The sequence below is a fragment of the Populus nigra genome, chromosome 5 (genome assembly GCF_951802175.1).
Source record: "Populus nigra chromosome 5, ddPopNigr1.1, whole genome shotgun sequence".
NCBI lineage: Eukaryota > Viridiplantae > Streptophyta > Magnoliopsida > Malpighiales > Salicaceae > Populus > Populus nigra.
In genome coordinates this window covers 5,230,650-5,247,286 of record NC_084856.1, presented here as the reverse complement: position 1 = coordinate 5,247,286, position 16,637 = coordinate 5,230,650, and the positions used below count along the sequence as shown (strand labels likewise).

Here is a 16,637-nt window from a genome sequence, read left to right as displayed (position 1 = left end):
CCCCCTGAATTTTCAAAAGAATATCCCAAATTAGTACCTAATTTTTCATTGGTTCATTTATTACTTATACACAAACATATTATCACCTTTTTTTGTGATACAATTAAATGACCAATCATATTGTGACCTATTTAGTAATATAATTTAATGATCTATCGTATTGTCATCCATTTTCATAATAAAATCTAATGACCAATTTTATCATCACTTATTTTTGTAAAACAATATAATGACATGCTACTTTTGTACATTTATTATACTCTTAAGTAAATCAATATCCCACACCATTTCTTCTTAATCCATGATTGGAGGTTTAGTAGCTAATGCATGGTTTCTTTTATGACATTTAGTTAATCATTATCAAGATTGACAAGCTTCCATTTAATAAGTTTATTTTCCTCTACATGATTCATCTAACATCTAGTGTGCATTTAAACTAAATCATCCCTTACATAAAAATATACATACATAACCTCTCTAAAACATAACAACCATTATTTAATTCATTATAAATCAATTTACAATTATTTCCATAATTTATAAAACACATAGTGTGCATTTAAATTAAACCATCCTTTACATGAAGAAAATACATACACAACCTTCCATAACACATCAATCATGGTTTAACACATCACAAATTAATTTGAAATTCTACATACAATTCATCATCATGCCATAAAATTAACACCAAATAATGCCCTAATTAGAAACCATGGTGGCATGAGTTTTTGGCTCACTAACCACCACCATGGTTAGCCATCCATGGATTTGAGATTCATGGTTAGCCTTTATAACACAAAATTGTCTCTTAATTGTATAATTCCTAGAAAAAAGTTCTAAAAACTCAATCAAACTAATGTTTTCATCATCAATTAAGACTAACACATAACACTTCCAAAAATTACATCCAAGAGATATCCATTTCCACTTTGATTTTAATAAATAACAATGAAATCAAATGAAGATAAAGCCTTTTATAATATCTAGTCTTTTAATTTGTAATTTATATGGTCTTGGATAGCCACGCCTCCAACCTTTTTATTCATGAAGTTGTTTTATGAGTGCAAGTGGATAAATAGTAGAAATATATCCCATGGCAAGATTTATTATTTGGTTAGTTAATGTTGATATTTGATAAATTTATCTGAGTTATATAAGGATATAAGATAAAAATTGCTCCAAATGTTTTAAGAAATTTAAAAATTAAAATTACTAAATTATTAAAATTTTTAATTATTGGATGACACTTTTTATTAAAAAAGAGAAGGCAACATTTCGTATCTTCTTGAGACCAACCCTTGCTAACATGCAATACTTTCAACCCATGTCATGAGACCATAATAATTCTATAGAAAGCAAAACAAAATAAATTAGTAAATCCAATTCATAATATGAAAAAAAAATTAAAGGATTAAAATAAAAAAAATAACTTAAGTCAACTCGGGAAAATCTGCTAAACACATGAATCGAGTCATAAGAATGAGATTACCCCATAGAAATAAATAAATAAAACCTAGCTCTCAACCAGCTCATTATTGAATGGCAAAATCATAAAAAAAAAAAATGAGTCAACAAAAGTTAACTTGGCAAACCTGCGATCTAAGTCATAAGACCGGACTAACTTAATAAAAAACAAATTGAAAAAATCATGATGCTCAATTCTCAACCAATTAAACTCGCAACCTGAGTCAGGAGAATAAAATTACCCCATAGAAAGAAAATTGAAAAAATTTACAAAGCTAAGCTTTAAACTAACTGTTGTGGAGGACATCTGAGCGAGCTAACAGTTAAAATAAAAAATAAAGAATTTCCACTTAGTTTTATGGTAATTAGAAACTCTAACAAATCCTTCGAGTTTTCTTGATAGGGAGCTAGTTATGTTAGAGAGAATTAAAATCACCATAAAATATCTTAACTAAGATAAACTACTTTGTGTTTTTTTAATGATATAAAGTACCCATCATATGTACAATTTAAATTTTTTTCTAAAAGGGTAATAGTATTTTGGTCATTAAAGGTGTAAGACTTCTAAATCCTAAGGCACTAATTTGGATCTTAAACCTCACAACAAAACTCAATCCTTACCTTTAAGTATGGTTTCTGAACCCAAGATGATGGTTATGCCTTATTAAGTTTTTGCCATGATGTCCTAAATAAACTTCAAAACCTTAACTTACATATAATGGCCTATGTTGGATTATGGGATCTAAGCTAAATTTGTCAACAATACAAACTCGTTCACCTGCACCACTAGTCTACCCTTAATGTGATATTCGAGGAATAATTTTATTATAATTTATAATTTACATGCTGATTTTTAAGTTACAAGAGGAATTCAAACCATATAAATTAATAAAAAAAATCAATATTTAAAAGAAAATTCAGCTTGCTTACTTTCAATACGACATCAAAAGAAAAACCTAATTAAAATTTAGAATTCTTAGATCAACTTTAAATTATGAGACAAATAAAAATCCATGAAAAAAAGTCATATACAAATATACATCCCATCAATATTTATGATACAAATTCAATTACATTTAGTACAATATCCGGAGAGAAATCTAAATAAGATTTACAATCATAAGCTAACTTTGAGCTACGATGACATCCTAAGCTATTACAAATGATAAGAATAAATAAATAAAAATATGATACTAATATTTAGAACTTTTAAAACATTTACTTAGAATACAACTATGAAGAATAACCTAAAATGATTTACAATCATAGGTCAATTTTGAATTACAAAATCAATCAATGACATTCTTAAACACACACAAATCAAACCAACAAAACCCAAATTCATCGAAATTCAAAAATATAATATCCAAAAACCAATTAATATAGATAATTTAAACATCAATCCAACCAATCCAAAATTCAAACCAACCACTTCAAAATTCAACCCAATTCAAAAGGACAATATATCAAAAAAATCAAACCAAATAAATAATTCTCACATCTACCCAGCATAACTAAAAACCTGTGAAAATAAATAATTCAATGCATTAAAGGTTAGAAAGGACCTTTGGGAGTCGTTGGAGTCGACTGGACACTGTTAGATTTTGGGTTGGCAGGGGTTACGGGTATATGTCACGTGGTTTCACACACCAGTGAAGGGAGGAGGCGCATGAATCGATGGGATAGCTGCTCCTCTTCTTTCTTACCTGGGCAGTGTCATCCACCATTGACTGAGATTTTAGGGAAGATTTTATTTTGTTCCATATTTAATTAGGGATTTTTAATTTTCTTTATGGAATTAAGATCCTTCTGAATTTTCCAATCCCAACTTGGTTTTCCATTTATTTATTTTTCAATCTTAGCTCAATTTTCTATTTATTTTTTCCTCAATTTTCTATTTATTTTTTCCTCCATAGTATTTGGTCCTCTGTCATCTCTGTTCTCCATTTTCACTTCCTAGATTTCTTTTTTTATTATTTTTCCTGTTGATGAGCTTATTGAAAAGGCTGATGGCTTTGCTGGTGTCTTCCCTGGTAATTGGACTAAATTCTACTGTTTCAATGTGATTAATGTTGTTTACATGCAACTTGATGCTTCCCTCGTTATCGAAGCATCCAACTCTATTTTCTTTTAATAAACAAAAAAACTAGATCCTCTTACAAATTAAATCCTTTATGAGCACGCATTACATGGATATAATTTTTCATCTTGCCTTTTCTCCCTGAAGAAGAAAATAATACTAGTTTTTTTCATTTTATGCATAAACAACATATGAATGAGTTTAATTAATGATCAAATATTCAGAGCATAAGTATGAGATTGTGAAGAGGCTGGAAGCTAGGAAGCATGTCTGCGGGATGACTGGAGATGGAGTAAAGGACGCGCCTGCTCTGAAGAAGGAAGACATCGGAATTGCAGTGGCCAAGGCTACTGATGCAGCCCGTGGTGCATCCGACATTGTCCTGACAGAGCCAGGATTGACTGTGATAGTGAGTGCTGTGTTAATAAGCAGAGCCATTTTCCAGAGAATGAAGAATTACACCATCTATGCAGTGTCTATAACCATCCGTATTGTGCTGGGTTTTCTGCTCCTTGCTCTAATTTGGAAATTTGACTTTTCTCCTTTCATGGTTTTGATCATTGCCATACTTAATGATGGGACAATCATGACTATTTCCAAAGACAGAGTGAAACCATCTCCACTTCCTGATTCCTGGATGCATAAGGAGATCTTAGCTACTGGTGTCATTCTAGGCACCTACTTAGCTTTAATGACTGTTGTATTCTTCTGGAATGTTCACAGTTCTGACTTCTTCTCTGTAAGAATTACAATAAACCTTACAACTAGCACATGGTTTTATCATGTTTATATTTTGTAAATCATATTGACGGATATAAATAAAATAAATAAATAAAAACCCAAACATGCCCAAAAATACTCCATAGGCTTGAGTATACACCCCGAGCCTAGCACTCATTAAAGAATTTTTTTAGGATATTACGTGAGTTTCTTGGTATTTAGTATTTATCTAATATGTATTATTTTGAGTAAAATATAACTTAAAATATTATAAAAATAAAATTACACTTCAGCTCTTTCTCTATGTAAAATAACAAGATTCATAAGTTATAAATATACCATAAATTCTTCAAGTCAAATGTTCACAATCTCTTCATTCTCAACATTTTCATCATTCATATTTTCAGATTATATCTCTCTAAAATATTATTACATTTTTTCTCTTTACAAAGTTACTAACTTTACCATCGAAAAGTCTTCACGTCCATTAAAAGAGATATTTTGCAGGTACCAGCTACCAGTTAATTGACTTACCAGACACCACCTATTACTACCACAGCTATCGATAACCTGGATTACCAAGCACCACCTACTGCTACCATAACTATCGGTCACCTTAGTTTACCAGCATCACTTGCTATTAGCTACTACCTTTTAAGAGTTTTCATATCAAATTACCAGATATCGTGACTAAAAAATATAAATCAAATTATTTAAACTAAAAAATCAATTAATTATATCATACATCAATGTTATTGTTAATTATCTTGAATTTTGTAACTCATCACTTACCTGTAATGTTTATTCCTTCTGCCAGGTTGTCGTATTCTGTAGTACAAATATTGATAGCACACTGTCAATATTTGCAGGGTAAATTTGGTGTTAGGTCAATCAGGAACAACCATAATTACCAGCATGCATCAGCTGTATACCTACAAGTGAGTATTGTGAGTCAGGCACCATTCATGGAATGCATCCTCCTGAAGGCTCGGAACTCTTCCATGATAAGAGCAACTACGGAGAGTAATCTGATATTGCTGAATAGGCGAAGATGCGCGCTGAGGTCGCTCTGTAATAATCTCCGAAGCTTTAGATTTTCACCATTAACAATTTCTTTCCTATCTATATCTGTATTTATTAATTCCTCTCGAGGTCTGTTTTTGTTCCAGACTGAGGGAGCTTCACACACTCAAGGGTCATGTGGAATCATTGGTGGAACTCAAGGGACTTGACATTGAGACAGTTCAACAACACTACACTGTTTGAATGAGAAACAGTGAGTTTTTAGTGGATTTTTTTTCTGGGGAGGGGAGAGAGTCCTAGCTAGGTTATAGGGATTAGGATATTAATCTATTTCTTTTTTTTTTTAATGTTAGTGGTGATTTTTTTTTATGAATGACATAGAACAACAACAAAAATATATTTTTTTATTGAGGTAATATATATTAATAAGAGAAAGAGGAGTTATACTTGCAAATTATTTTATTTCAATAAAATTTAAATTATTGCTCTTCTTATATATATAAAAATAATGATATATAAAAAAATTAAAACAAAAACTTGTATGGCTTCTATGAATCAGTAATCTATATCTATCTCTTAAATATATTTAATTAAAAAAATAGCATTATAATAATATTGACATTTATTGACTCATAGGAACCTGGCTAAATTTTATTAAATATACAATTCAAGTTTAGAATTCACAATCATGATTTTCGTTGCTCTAAAAAACACTTTGACAACAGTTGTGTATTTTTTTATGCATAAAAAAGAGAGTGAGTTGATCCGATCTAAGTGCTTTTTCTAGTTATTTTATTTGTCGAAGCTTCGTGCTTGCAAGTCAGATTGGAAAAAGTACGAGAGAGCATGCTGAAGCAAGAGGTGTTTGGAACTTTCTTTCGATGATATGCTAAATCAAGATGGTCCTTGGTGACATTTCTTTGAAGAACATGTCAACCAATCTTGGAGATCGAATTAAGTATTAAGTATGGCCACCTAATAGAAGACCTTGTGCTCTCGAAGACCCACTCACCTATCTTTAAAGTCTATCGATTAGCCATTCAAAATCCTCCATTCGAGCAGGATTTCTATTCTCTGTCCCGATCTCCTTAAATTTCAATGTAGCTCAAAATTTGATGCTAGCTCGGTCAAGCTTAAAAGGTTATGTTGCTAGGTTTGACCTCCGTTTGGGGAAGAAAGTCTGGAAATTTAGTAGCAGCGTCAAGCTTGACCTACTCTAGTCATGTTCTTAACTCAACTAGAATTCTTATCTTGTCCTTTCTTCCGCATTAAAGATATGAAACTTCTTCTTCTTCCTTTTCTTTTTTCTCTTTTTTATTGCTAATTTCCTACTACTATTTTTTAAATCATCGATGTGTGTTTGTGTGTTAGCGTGGGCGTGGGCTTGTATGTGTGTGTGTATATAAACCTACAACACTAAAACAATTAAGGTTTTTTTATGGTGTTTTAGTATTTATATAAATTGCAAATAATTTTAATATATTTTTTAATTATTTTACATCAAATCAAAGTTGTAGCCTAGAGAACAAGGAATTAAGTGATTGAAGTCATGAAAATTAGGGTTGGGCGTGCGTGCCGACCTAGCTCTTTTTTATTTTTTTCTATTTTTTTGTCTTTTTTCTTTTATATCCGAAAAACTTTTACTAGATTCACTTACTTTTCAGTTTTGACATGATTTTTAAATATTATTATAAATTTTTATTTGAATTTTTAAATAATATTTTTTTCAATTATTATGCATTTGATTTGAAAATAATAATACTAATAATAAATTATTTATGAAAACTCAATTGAAATCGGTTGCTTATTATTAAAATGTTTAAATAGATTTTGAATTGATTTTATCATATTTATAATTATATAGTTTACAATCACAAAATATGAACATACTATTTTGATTTTTTTTGTTAACTTGCTTTAACAATCATAATTAAAAAAGAAAACTTAAACAATGCTTTTAGTTAAAAAAAATCATTTTGGCTAAGATAAATAAGAAATATGTTGATAGAAAAATTTATATTTTTGAAAAAAACTTCAAACCGACTATATTTTCAGTTTTAATAACAATGCCAAAGATTTTCATGAGATCTAGAAAAACTTTTTATGTTTAAGAAAATTTGGATCCCTCTTAGCGTAGCATGGATATACAAACAAGTAACTCACTACAAAGAGTGGGGGAAAGGGTGGATGTTGCGAACCTTGTGAATATAAAAATTTACACTCAAACCATTCCTAAAAAAATCTAAATTCAAGCTTATGATTAAACTTGACACAATAATAATTTGTACTAAGGTACCAACACTATAGAAATCAAACCCTCACCCAACACCTATGAAGAGATATGAACGATAAGTATGAAAGACACCACAAAACTTGGTTAATTCTTTAATAAATTAGAGTAGTTCAATGAAAAACCAAAACAAGATAATCCTCTCATAAGAACACATACAATATGCAACAATATTGTATTTAACTTCTTAAAAGTCTTACAAAATAATATTTATACTTGGAAAAAAATAATAGGCTAACTTTAACTCAAATTAAAATAAGGCCCAAATATGAAAATAATATAAATAATAATTCTGAGAATTATTACTATGTTGTTGCACTCTAGTAATTAATTAAAAACATATTGAGTAAAATCTTTGCTTAAAAAGGACCCTTGACCGAATAGACCATGATGCCTTCATTTGGAATCCAAAACAAACAAGAAAATAATTATTGGTCTCCTATGTTTCCACACACAATAAGGAATCCTCCTATAACTTGGAATTCATGAAACACATAAAAACAAATAAGTCTATAAATGCCAAAGTTAATTAGCCCATAAAATAGATGAATCAGACCTCTCTTATACATATGTTAAATTGACCAAGTCTGAACATCACTTGTTGAATATGTAGTCTCCTTAAAATCTAACTTGGCCAAAATACTTTGAATAAGCCCATTGAATGAATCTTTAAGCTTATTTTCTCTTAACCTTATAATTGTCTAATCTAAAACTTCTAATCGGTCTTTTAATGTAGTTTAGATCACACCATCTCCTTTCTTCTTAAAAGGATTTAACCTAAAATCGTGACCTACAACAACAAAAAATAGAGATTGGAAACATTAAAAGTAGCACTAACATCATACTCAACTAGTAGATCCAATATGTAAGCATTGACATTAATTCTTTCAAAGATTTAGAATGGACCATCTTGTCTTGGTATCAACTTAGATCTTCAGTATTTTGAAAACCTCTCCTTGCATATATGAACTCAAACTCAATCACCTAGTTCAAAAATAACCCTTTTTCAACCCTTATTATCTTTGAATGTATATTGTTTTTTTTTCCTTGTATTTACCATTATACTCTCTCATGAGAAGCCATCACTACAAGTATTTTTCAATTGTCATCAAGATTAACACTTACATCAATAGAAAAATGAATCAAATCAAAATGAGTTAAAGAATTAAAGTCTTAAATAATTTTAAAAAGTAGATAGTCAATAGTAGAATACAGATTTTTATTATATGCAATTAATTAAACAAATGACATGCAATCTTTCCAATTCTTCAAATTCTTTTGAATTATAGTTATTAACAAAGTATTTCAAGTCAAATTCATCACTTTAATTTTATTATTTGTTTGTGGATGACAAGTAGTCAAAAATAACAACTTTGTGCCTAACTTATTCTACAAAACCTTCCAAAAATAGATAAGAAATTTAATATCAAGATCAAACACAGTACTTCTTGTCATAACCCAATTTTGGCCCTTTGACTTTTAATTTAATTTTTACAGGGTTTAAAATGAAAAATTAAAAGATCAGAGATTTATTTCAATGAAAAGTGTGATTTGTTAACTTCCGTGAAAATTAAGGACTACAATGTGTTTTTATCATTCTATCTTTATCTTCAAGATAATCCCTATCTTCAAGATAATCTTTATCTTCGAGATAATCCTTGTCTTTAAGATAATGATAGTTATCCGCTTTTAAATTTGATTCTTAATCAAATTCGAACTTAAAAAAAGAGAATGAGTTTGATTGAAACTTGGTTTCTCACAAGCGAAGGGACTCTAGCACTATAAATACAAATCTCAGGGTATGAAAAACAGGGGGAAGAGGGGAGAACGATTAGAGAGAAAACCCTAAAAGACACACAAAAAAAAAATAGAACAGAGAGACACGCAGAAATAAAAACGCAGAGAGCAAGGGAGAAAAAGGGCAGCACACACACACAGTGACAAGAATTATCTTTGAAACTGTTTTCGTCCCTGCAAACAAAGGAAAGACCAGTATTCATTCAAAGAACATCACAATAAACCGGCTCTTCATTATTGTTTCCTTCGTCATCTCAGGAGCTGCGGGAAAACTAAAGTATACGGGCACAGAATCAAAAGGAAACAAAGGAAAGCCGAAGAAGGAGAAGAGTAGAGGATGTAGTCGGCCAGCCAAAGCTTCGCCACCGTCTTCATCGCCTCGCAGACCAGGTAAGCAAGCTCTCCTTTTCAATTCGGCGTCTTTTACACTGTGCAAGTGAATTTTAATTCACTTGCACAGTGCTGCTGAGCCCAGCCGGGCTGGCTGAGCTATAAAAAAATAAAAAAATTTAAAAACAAAAAAAATAAAAAGGTTAACAAAAATAAAAAAATAAAAAGTATGTATGCATGAATAAAATAAAAAAACAATATAAATTTATTGGTTTATTCACTGACGCCAGAGTCAGGAATAAAAATACCGGTTTAAATTTATATTATTCTTTCATTGTATTTTATTTAACTAGAAAAATAAAAAAGGAATGTGCATGCGTAAAAATAAATTTATTTTATTTGTTTATTCACTGGCGCCAGAGTCAGGAATATTAAAAATATGGATTTAAATTTATTTTGTTTTATAACTGCGTAATATTTACCAACGCCAGAGTTGGAGGTATCCGTAGTTGAATATTCACTGGCGACAGAGTCAGGAATATTATGAGCAAAATCATCATAACATAAAATAATAAATGTTTAGCAATTTGAGACAAAACCAGCAATGCAGTCTGCCTCAGGCAGAACGTTTAAGGGGTGATAATATCTTCCCTCTTACGTAACCAGTCCCGAACCATAGAATCTCTGTTGACCAGTTAGGGTTCCTAGTGACCATAATACTAGGTGGCGACTCCTTAAACAAAGACCATTCACCATCAAAGAACAAGATGCCAGAAATCCGTTCTTTTCCATGAAATAATTATTTTTAAGGCCGCCGCGATGTCGGGTGTGACACTTCTATTAAAAAAAAATTCATAGATATATCAACTCAAGGTTCCTTATGTACCGATAAAAAAGTATATAAACCATAAGGTAAAACTTTAGACTTAGATTGTCTATATGTTATGTATGTATCATAAATTCTTTACATATTCCTTTTCATCTTAGGCCAAAAAAAAGTGTTCGTGCAAGGCATCTAAAGTTTTAGCAACCCTAAAGTGCCTCATTAAACCACTCATATGAGCTTCACAAATAAGTAATTTATGCATGGAACAATTAGACACACACAATCTTTTTTCTTTAAAAAAATAACCATCAAACCTATAAAAGTTGTCAAATGCCAAATTCTCACATGCTTTATAAATTTGGCCAAAATCATCATAATTATATATAATATTTCACATACTCAAATTCTTATAATTTAACATTAAAGTTGAAAGAAGCACATGTCATCACGAAGGTGCATCAACCACTATATTTTCCTAACATTACATGTATTTTATCATATATGAGAATGTTTCTATGAACTCAGCCTATTTGGCATGTTGATGGTTCAACTTCTCTTAGCCCTTTAGATGTTTCAATGGGCTAAAAGTAATGTTGTCAAGTCTTCAATGCTCTTACCAAAGCATAAAGCTCCTTATAACAAGTAGGATAATTCAATGTTTCACCATTAACCTTTTTACTAAAATAAACTATTGGCTATTTTTTCATCATATTATTTATTGCACAATAATCAACATATATTTTCCAAGTCCTATATTTTTTTTATACCAACAACACTAGAATTTCATATAAACTTATGATTTCTTTTATGTACCCTTTTGACATCAGCTCCTCCACTTACCTTTAAAGTTTTTTTTTATCTCTCATGATTACTTTTATAAGCTGGTTGGTTAGGTATTGTTGTTATGAGTACAAGATCAATTTGATGTTTAATTCTTCTATTTAATGGATAGATCATCTATTAATCCTTCATAATATTAGCTCTAATCAAGGAAATTTTTATCTTTTTTTATAATCCTCCATACTCTTGGACCCTAGAGTCAAACTCTGCAATCTCTAAAATAATTCTCTTTAATAATATCCAGAAACGAACCTCTTTCTCATTATTACTTTCATCTTATACCAAGTCTCTAAAGATTTATCTTCATTCCTTATTCTACCTAAAATAATTTTATCCCACAAAATAATAACATAGTTCGTTAACTCAATAACATTAAGTTTTACTTTTTTTTCCTTAAAGTAATGTTAATAATCAAAGATTAACTCTACTTTGTTTTCTCATGCCAAATATGTTTTAGGATCGTTTCTACTCTAAAAAGCTAGAATCTTCATCTTAATACCCCCTTAAATTTATGTCTAAACCATCACAAAAAAATCCCTATTTGTTCTCTATGGATAAAATAATCATATAGTCAAACCCCTTGTGTCTGCAGGTCCTATGGTGTCGAAACCTAGCACAATGTTCATGATCAAAATCCTTAGCCTTTTTATCTGTGTTTTCGGCTATAAACTCCTCTAAAGGTGAAATAGCTCATCTCACAAGTCTTCTACCCTCAAGACCTCAACGAACTACTCATCTCAAAGGTTAGCTACTCATCTCAATCCAACCATCTCATCTATAACCATTTTCATTAATAGCAATCTTATTGATCAAACGATCACGAATTCAAACATCACTACACTTATTTTCTCTAATTAAAAATTATAATTTCAACACAAAATAATATGTGTCTATTCAAGGTTCAAGCTTAAAAGCTTTTACTTGAAGTGATGTGTTAGAAAGTTAATATAAAAGTACTAATAAGGTTCAACCTAGTTGCTTAAATTTTTTTATTAAGATAATTATTTGATATGGTATCAGATTTTAGATAATCAAATAGTCATAAGTTCAAATTTCATCACTTTTTTTAATTAAAAAACTAATTAATTAAACTTAAAGTGGTGATTAACTTGTGCAGGTTTCAAATTTAAAGAACTTTTACTTGATAGGATCTATTTAAAATTATTCTTTGACCTCATTTTTTATATTGTGTTTTTTTAATTATGTCTATATATTTTTATATAATATTTAATTTTTCAATTCTTTTTTATACTTTAATTGTTTTTCTATTAAGTTTTTCATTCAAATTGATAAAATCATATTTTTTTATTTAAAAATATATTTTGAGTTGTGTCAAGATAGGAGTGCAAAAGTTCATTAAATAGATTATGAGTACATATATATTATTCATATACGGGTTAGAAGAAGAAGAAAAAGAAGAAGAAGGATCAATGAAAAGAGAAGCGTGACATTTTCTATAAAAAAATAAAAATAAAAAACCAAAAACTAGAGAAGAAAACATTGTTTTATTTATTTATCGTATTTTTTAATACAAGCTTCATAGTGATAAGGACATCTTGAAAATTACCCGGGAAGTGGCATGGACTATAAGGTGGAAAGGAATTGAACAAAAAAGAACAACCTATCTAGAATGGCTCAAAGACCAATAAGCAAAGTCTATAATGAACTTGTGTCGCATTTGTAATTGACATTATATGTGACTAGTCTGCCTTCAAATATCTAAAAAAAAAGTTGCTATGGAAAATTAGTTTTATTATTTATGTTCACAATTGAGATTACATGTGACTAGACTTTTGAAGAAAGCTTTCGACAATTCTAGCTTTGTTCAATTTCATGAATTGTCAAGCTTTTGTGGTTTTTTTAATTTGATTTGCATTACATATTGATGTAATCATTCTTTATAAATCAGAATATTTTTGTTTCGGTTTATTTTTTAATCAATGAAACATATTCATTCATTAAAAAAAATATATGTTTCATCCTTCTTTCTCGTAGCTTAATTTTAAGGGGTGTTTAAAGTACAATCGAATCATGTTTCTGAAAAATAATGCCAACCAGGAGCCCACCTTATCAAAGAATCTTGAGACAAAACAACGTTGATGTGAAGCTCATACCATTGGTGAGTCACGCATACTAATCCTACGAAATTAGATTTTTTCATCATTTAAAGGTTAAAAATGCACTTGTAATTGTTTAAACTTTAGACATTTTAATCCTCATTACCATATATTGTTAAAAATATTTTTTTTGACATGACATGAAAAATATAAACTTAGATCATAAAATTATAAAGTCATAAATAAAAAAAATTTAACTAATTATATAGATAATTTCAGCCAAGTAATAAATATCAGTATAATATAATTAAAACAAAAGTGAAATAAACAATACAAAAGTTCAAGCACCTTAAAATACATAGTTCAAATAAAAAATCATACATAGTTGAGCTTTAAAATCCCTTACAATATAATTATATCCATAAAATTTCATTAATTAACAATCAACAAGCCTAAAACAAATAATTTACAGGTGTATCATGTAAACTAAAACCAACATTAATACCTTCTTCTTCTTCATTATTCCTAAAACATTCATACATCCATCAAGATCATTACCATTTAGAGTATTATTAGTGCTACTACTAGTATAAACACCAATATTTTAAATATTAATGGTATATATTATCAATACCAATACCAATATTATCAATAATATTTAACTCAAAACTCCTTGAATTCTTTAGATTGGCATCAACTTGAATATCTAAATCATATCCAATACCATAACTCTCCATTTCAACATCATTAGAAATTTTTTCTTCATTACTTTCATCTTCTTTACCATTTTCTCTTTGTGTTGCACTATTAACGATACCAAGCAAATCAAAATTTGATGAACCACCATGATTTTCTTCCTTAATTATTCAATCATCATTAGAAGAGAAATCATTTACATCTTCATCAAAATTATCAGCATGATTTTTTACTTGGTTATCATTCAATTTCAAATTACACACTACAAATTCCAAGTCATTCATTTTATGAACCTAAGCAAGAAATTCAAATTTATAACTTATAAGATTCTTATCAAATATCAAAATATCAAAAAAAAACTCATCATCTCAAGTATTGCACTTCAGTTACACTTATATACATATGAACTACAAGTCAAGCTTAGAACTTGGATTGCAAACTTTTATAATTATGGGCATTCATCCCTAGAAGAATCTCATCATTTAGCTGGAATTTTTTATTCCTTGTTGTCTTTGCAGCCTTAATGCAAACAACCATTTTGCATCCTTAAATAAGTCAAATTGTAAGTTAATTTTACACGTGTTTTTTGTTTTTCATTCTAGCTTGTATTCCTCAAGTAAGTTCATTGTTTAATCAACTTCTTGCTTCAAATACTTATCTCTAATATCATGGTAATATGAAGGCTTGAAACTTAGCCAGGCCTTTGCAACCATTTCAAATGCCTTAAGAAACTTAGGATTTTTCACATAGTTAAATGGAATCGCACTAATGTAGAAAAACCTTGCAATTTGTCAACATGCTTCTTTTATAAAATCCTTTTTTAACAGCTAATTGATGGTACTTTGTATACTTTCATTCCCACTAGCTTCTCTTTTTTCTTTATCTATTGAGCTAATTTGTTTCCCTTTATCTTCATCATTTTTCTAATATATTGAAAAAGCATTTCTTTCCTTTTCAAATGCTTCTTAATTTTTCACCAAAACATCCAAAATCATTCTCTTTACATCTATTGGTACTTGCTAACATAGCTCAACTTCCTTACGAGTGCAAACCAAATGATATTTGAAACTGTAAATGTCTCAACTAAGAATTTTTTGACAATACTTGCACTGAATTTCTCTTGAATTCTTAACAATATCTATACTATGTTATCATCCCATATCATGTCTAATGCCAATGGAAGTTTTTTTAGATATCATGTGTTCAGCAGTTCAAAAATCAATTCAAATTAGCCTTATAATCAATTCAAACAAGATTGTTAATCTAAAGTCAAAACCTAATTGTACCATAATTAAATTGTTAATCAAGAAAATGAAAGGGTGGTTTGGAATAAACAGTGAACTGAGATAACTCAATACAAAACAGAATAATTGGTAATTCAACACTTATTCAAGTTGACTTTTATACATTAAGATTTACTACTTTCACGATCAGGTTCTACTCATTTGAGTTTGATTGATTTTGAGCTCTAAAAGCTCTCTGCAACCACTAACTATAAAATTATTGATATGATCAAGAAAATGCTACCATATCCAGAAACCATCATATATATCCATGAAAATTTTAAGAATTGATAGCATAAAATTACTATCATGGCTTACTGAAATTAAATTCCATTAATTTGTGTTTCCCATTCAGTGTTCAATTGATGGCTACACACACCACAATGAAGTCAACTAATCATACACTATCAAAATTTAACAAATATTATTCAATATCATTGTTATTGATTAACATGAAAAAATTTATATGATAGAAAAAGGAAAGGAAAGCAACAAAACAAAAAATGAGAATAATTAGAATTATTGTGAATTATTAGTGACTTTAAAGAAATTACATGATAAGTGCACTATTTATGTATATGTATATAATGAAATTAGTAAGCATATATCAAAGATGTCAACTATCAAATCATAAAGTTCACAATTATTCATGTCATATATCTTTCTTTCTACTAGTTAGGAGAAGGTGGGTGCTAGCCAATATTTAGGAGCAGGGAAAGGATAATCACTAGTGGTTGAGAGTTGGGTTTAGCTGTGATGTTGTGGTTGTTGATTCATTTGGAAGTGCAATTTAACAACAATTACAATAAACAAGAAACAGAGAGGAAGGAGAAGGAGACGATGTATAAAAAAAAAAGTGTTTTGAGAAAGAGATGGTAGTGTCAGGTGGTTTGAGAAAGAGAAAGAGAAAGAGAGAGTAGTGAGCTAGGGTTTTTTGGTTTAATTTGGGAGAAAAATAAGTTAATTGGGGGAGCACTTGTGATTCCATTAAACTTGTAAACAGTAGTGAAATCATGATTTTTCATGATTTTATCAATTTTACTAGTTCTTGAATTTTTAATTTAATTTTACACATTAGATAAATATTAACTCATAAAATCATATAATATTACAAAGAAACTAGCAATTTTGACAGAATTGTCCATAACCATTTCTTTACTCCTGTATTTGCTTACATGGACATGCTCATGCTAAGTCATCAAGGCTTGGTCTCAGATGGCAAATGACC

The 16,637-nt window shown here is 29.4% G+C and overlaps 1 protein-coding gene across 1 annotated transcript in view; it reads left to right on the top strand.

The window, feature by feature from the left end:
- The window catches only part of LOC133694306 (ATPase 8, plasma membrane-type-like), a 28,155-nt gene extending 22,622 nt beyond the window's left edge, over positions 1-5,533 (top strand). Inside the window, exons 2-5 of the mRNA XM_062115795.1 lie at positions 3,428-3,500; positions 3,772-4,286; positions 5,137-5,330; positions 5,437-5,533. Coding sequence (XP_061971779.1) covers positions 3,428-3,500; positions 3,772-4,286; positions 5,137-5,330; positions 5,437-5,533 — 879 coding nt within the window. The remainder of the gene's footprint in view (positions 1-3,427; positions 3,501-3,771; positions 4,287-5,136; positions 5,331-5,436) is intronic.
- Positions 5,534-16,637: the final 11,104 nt, after the last annotated feature.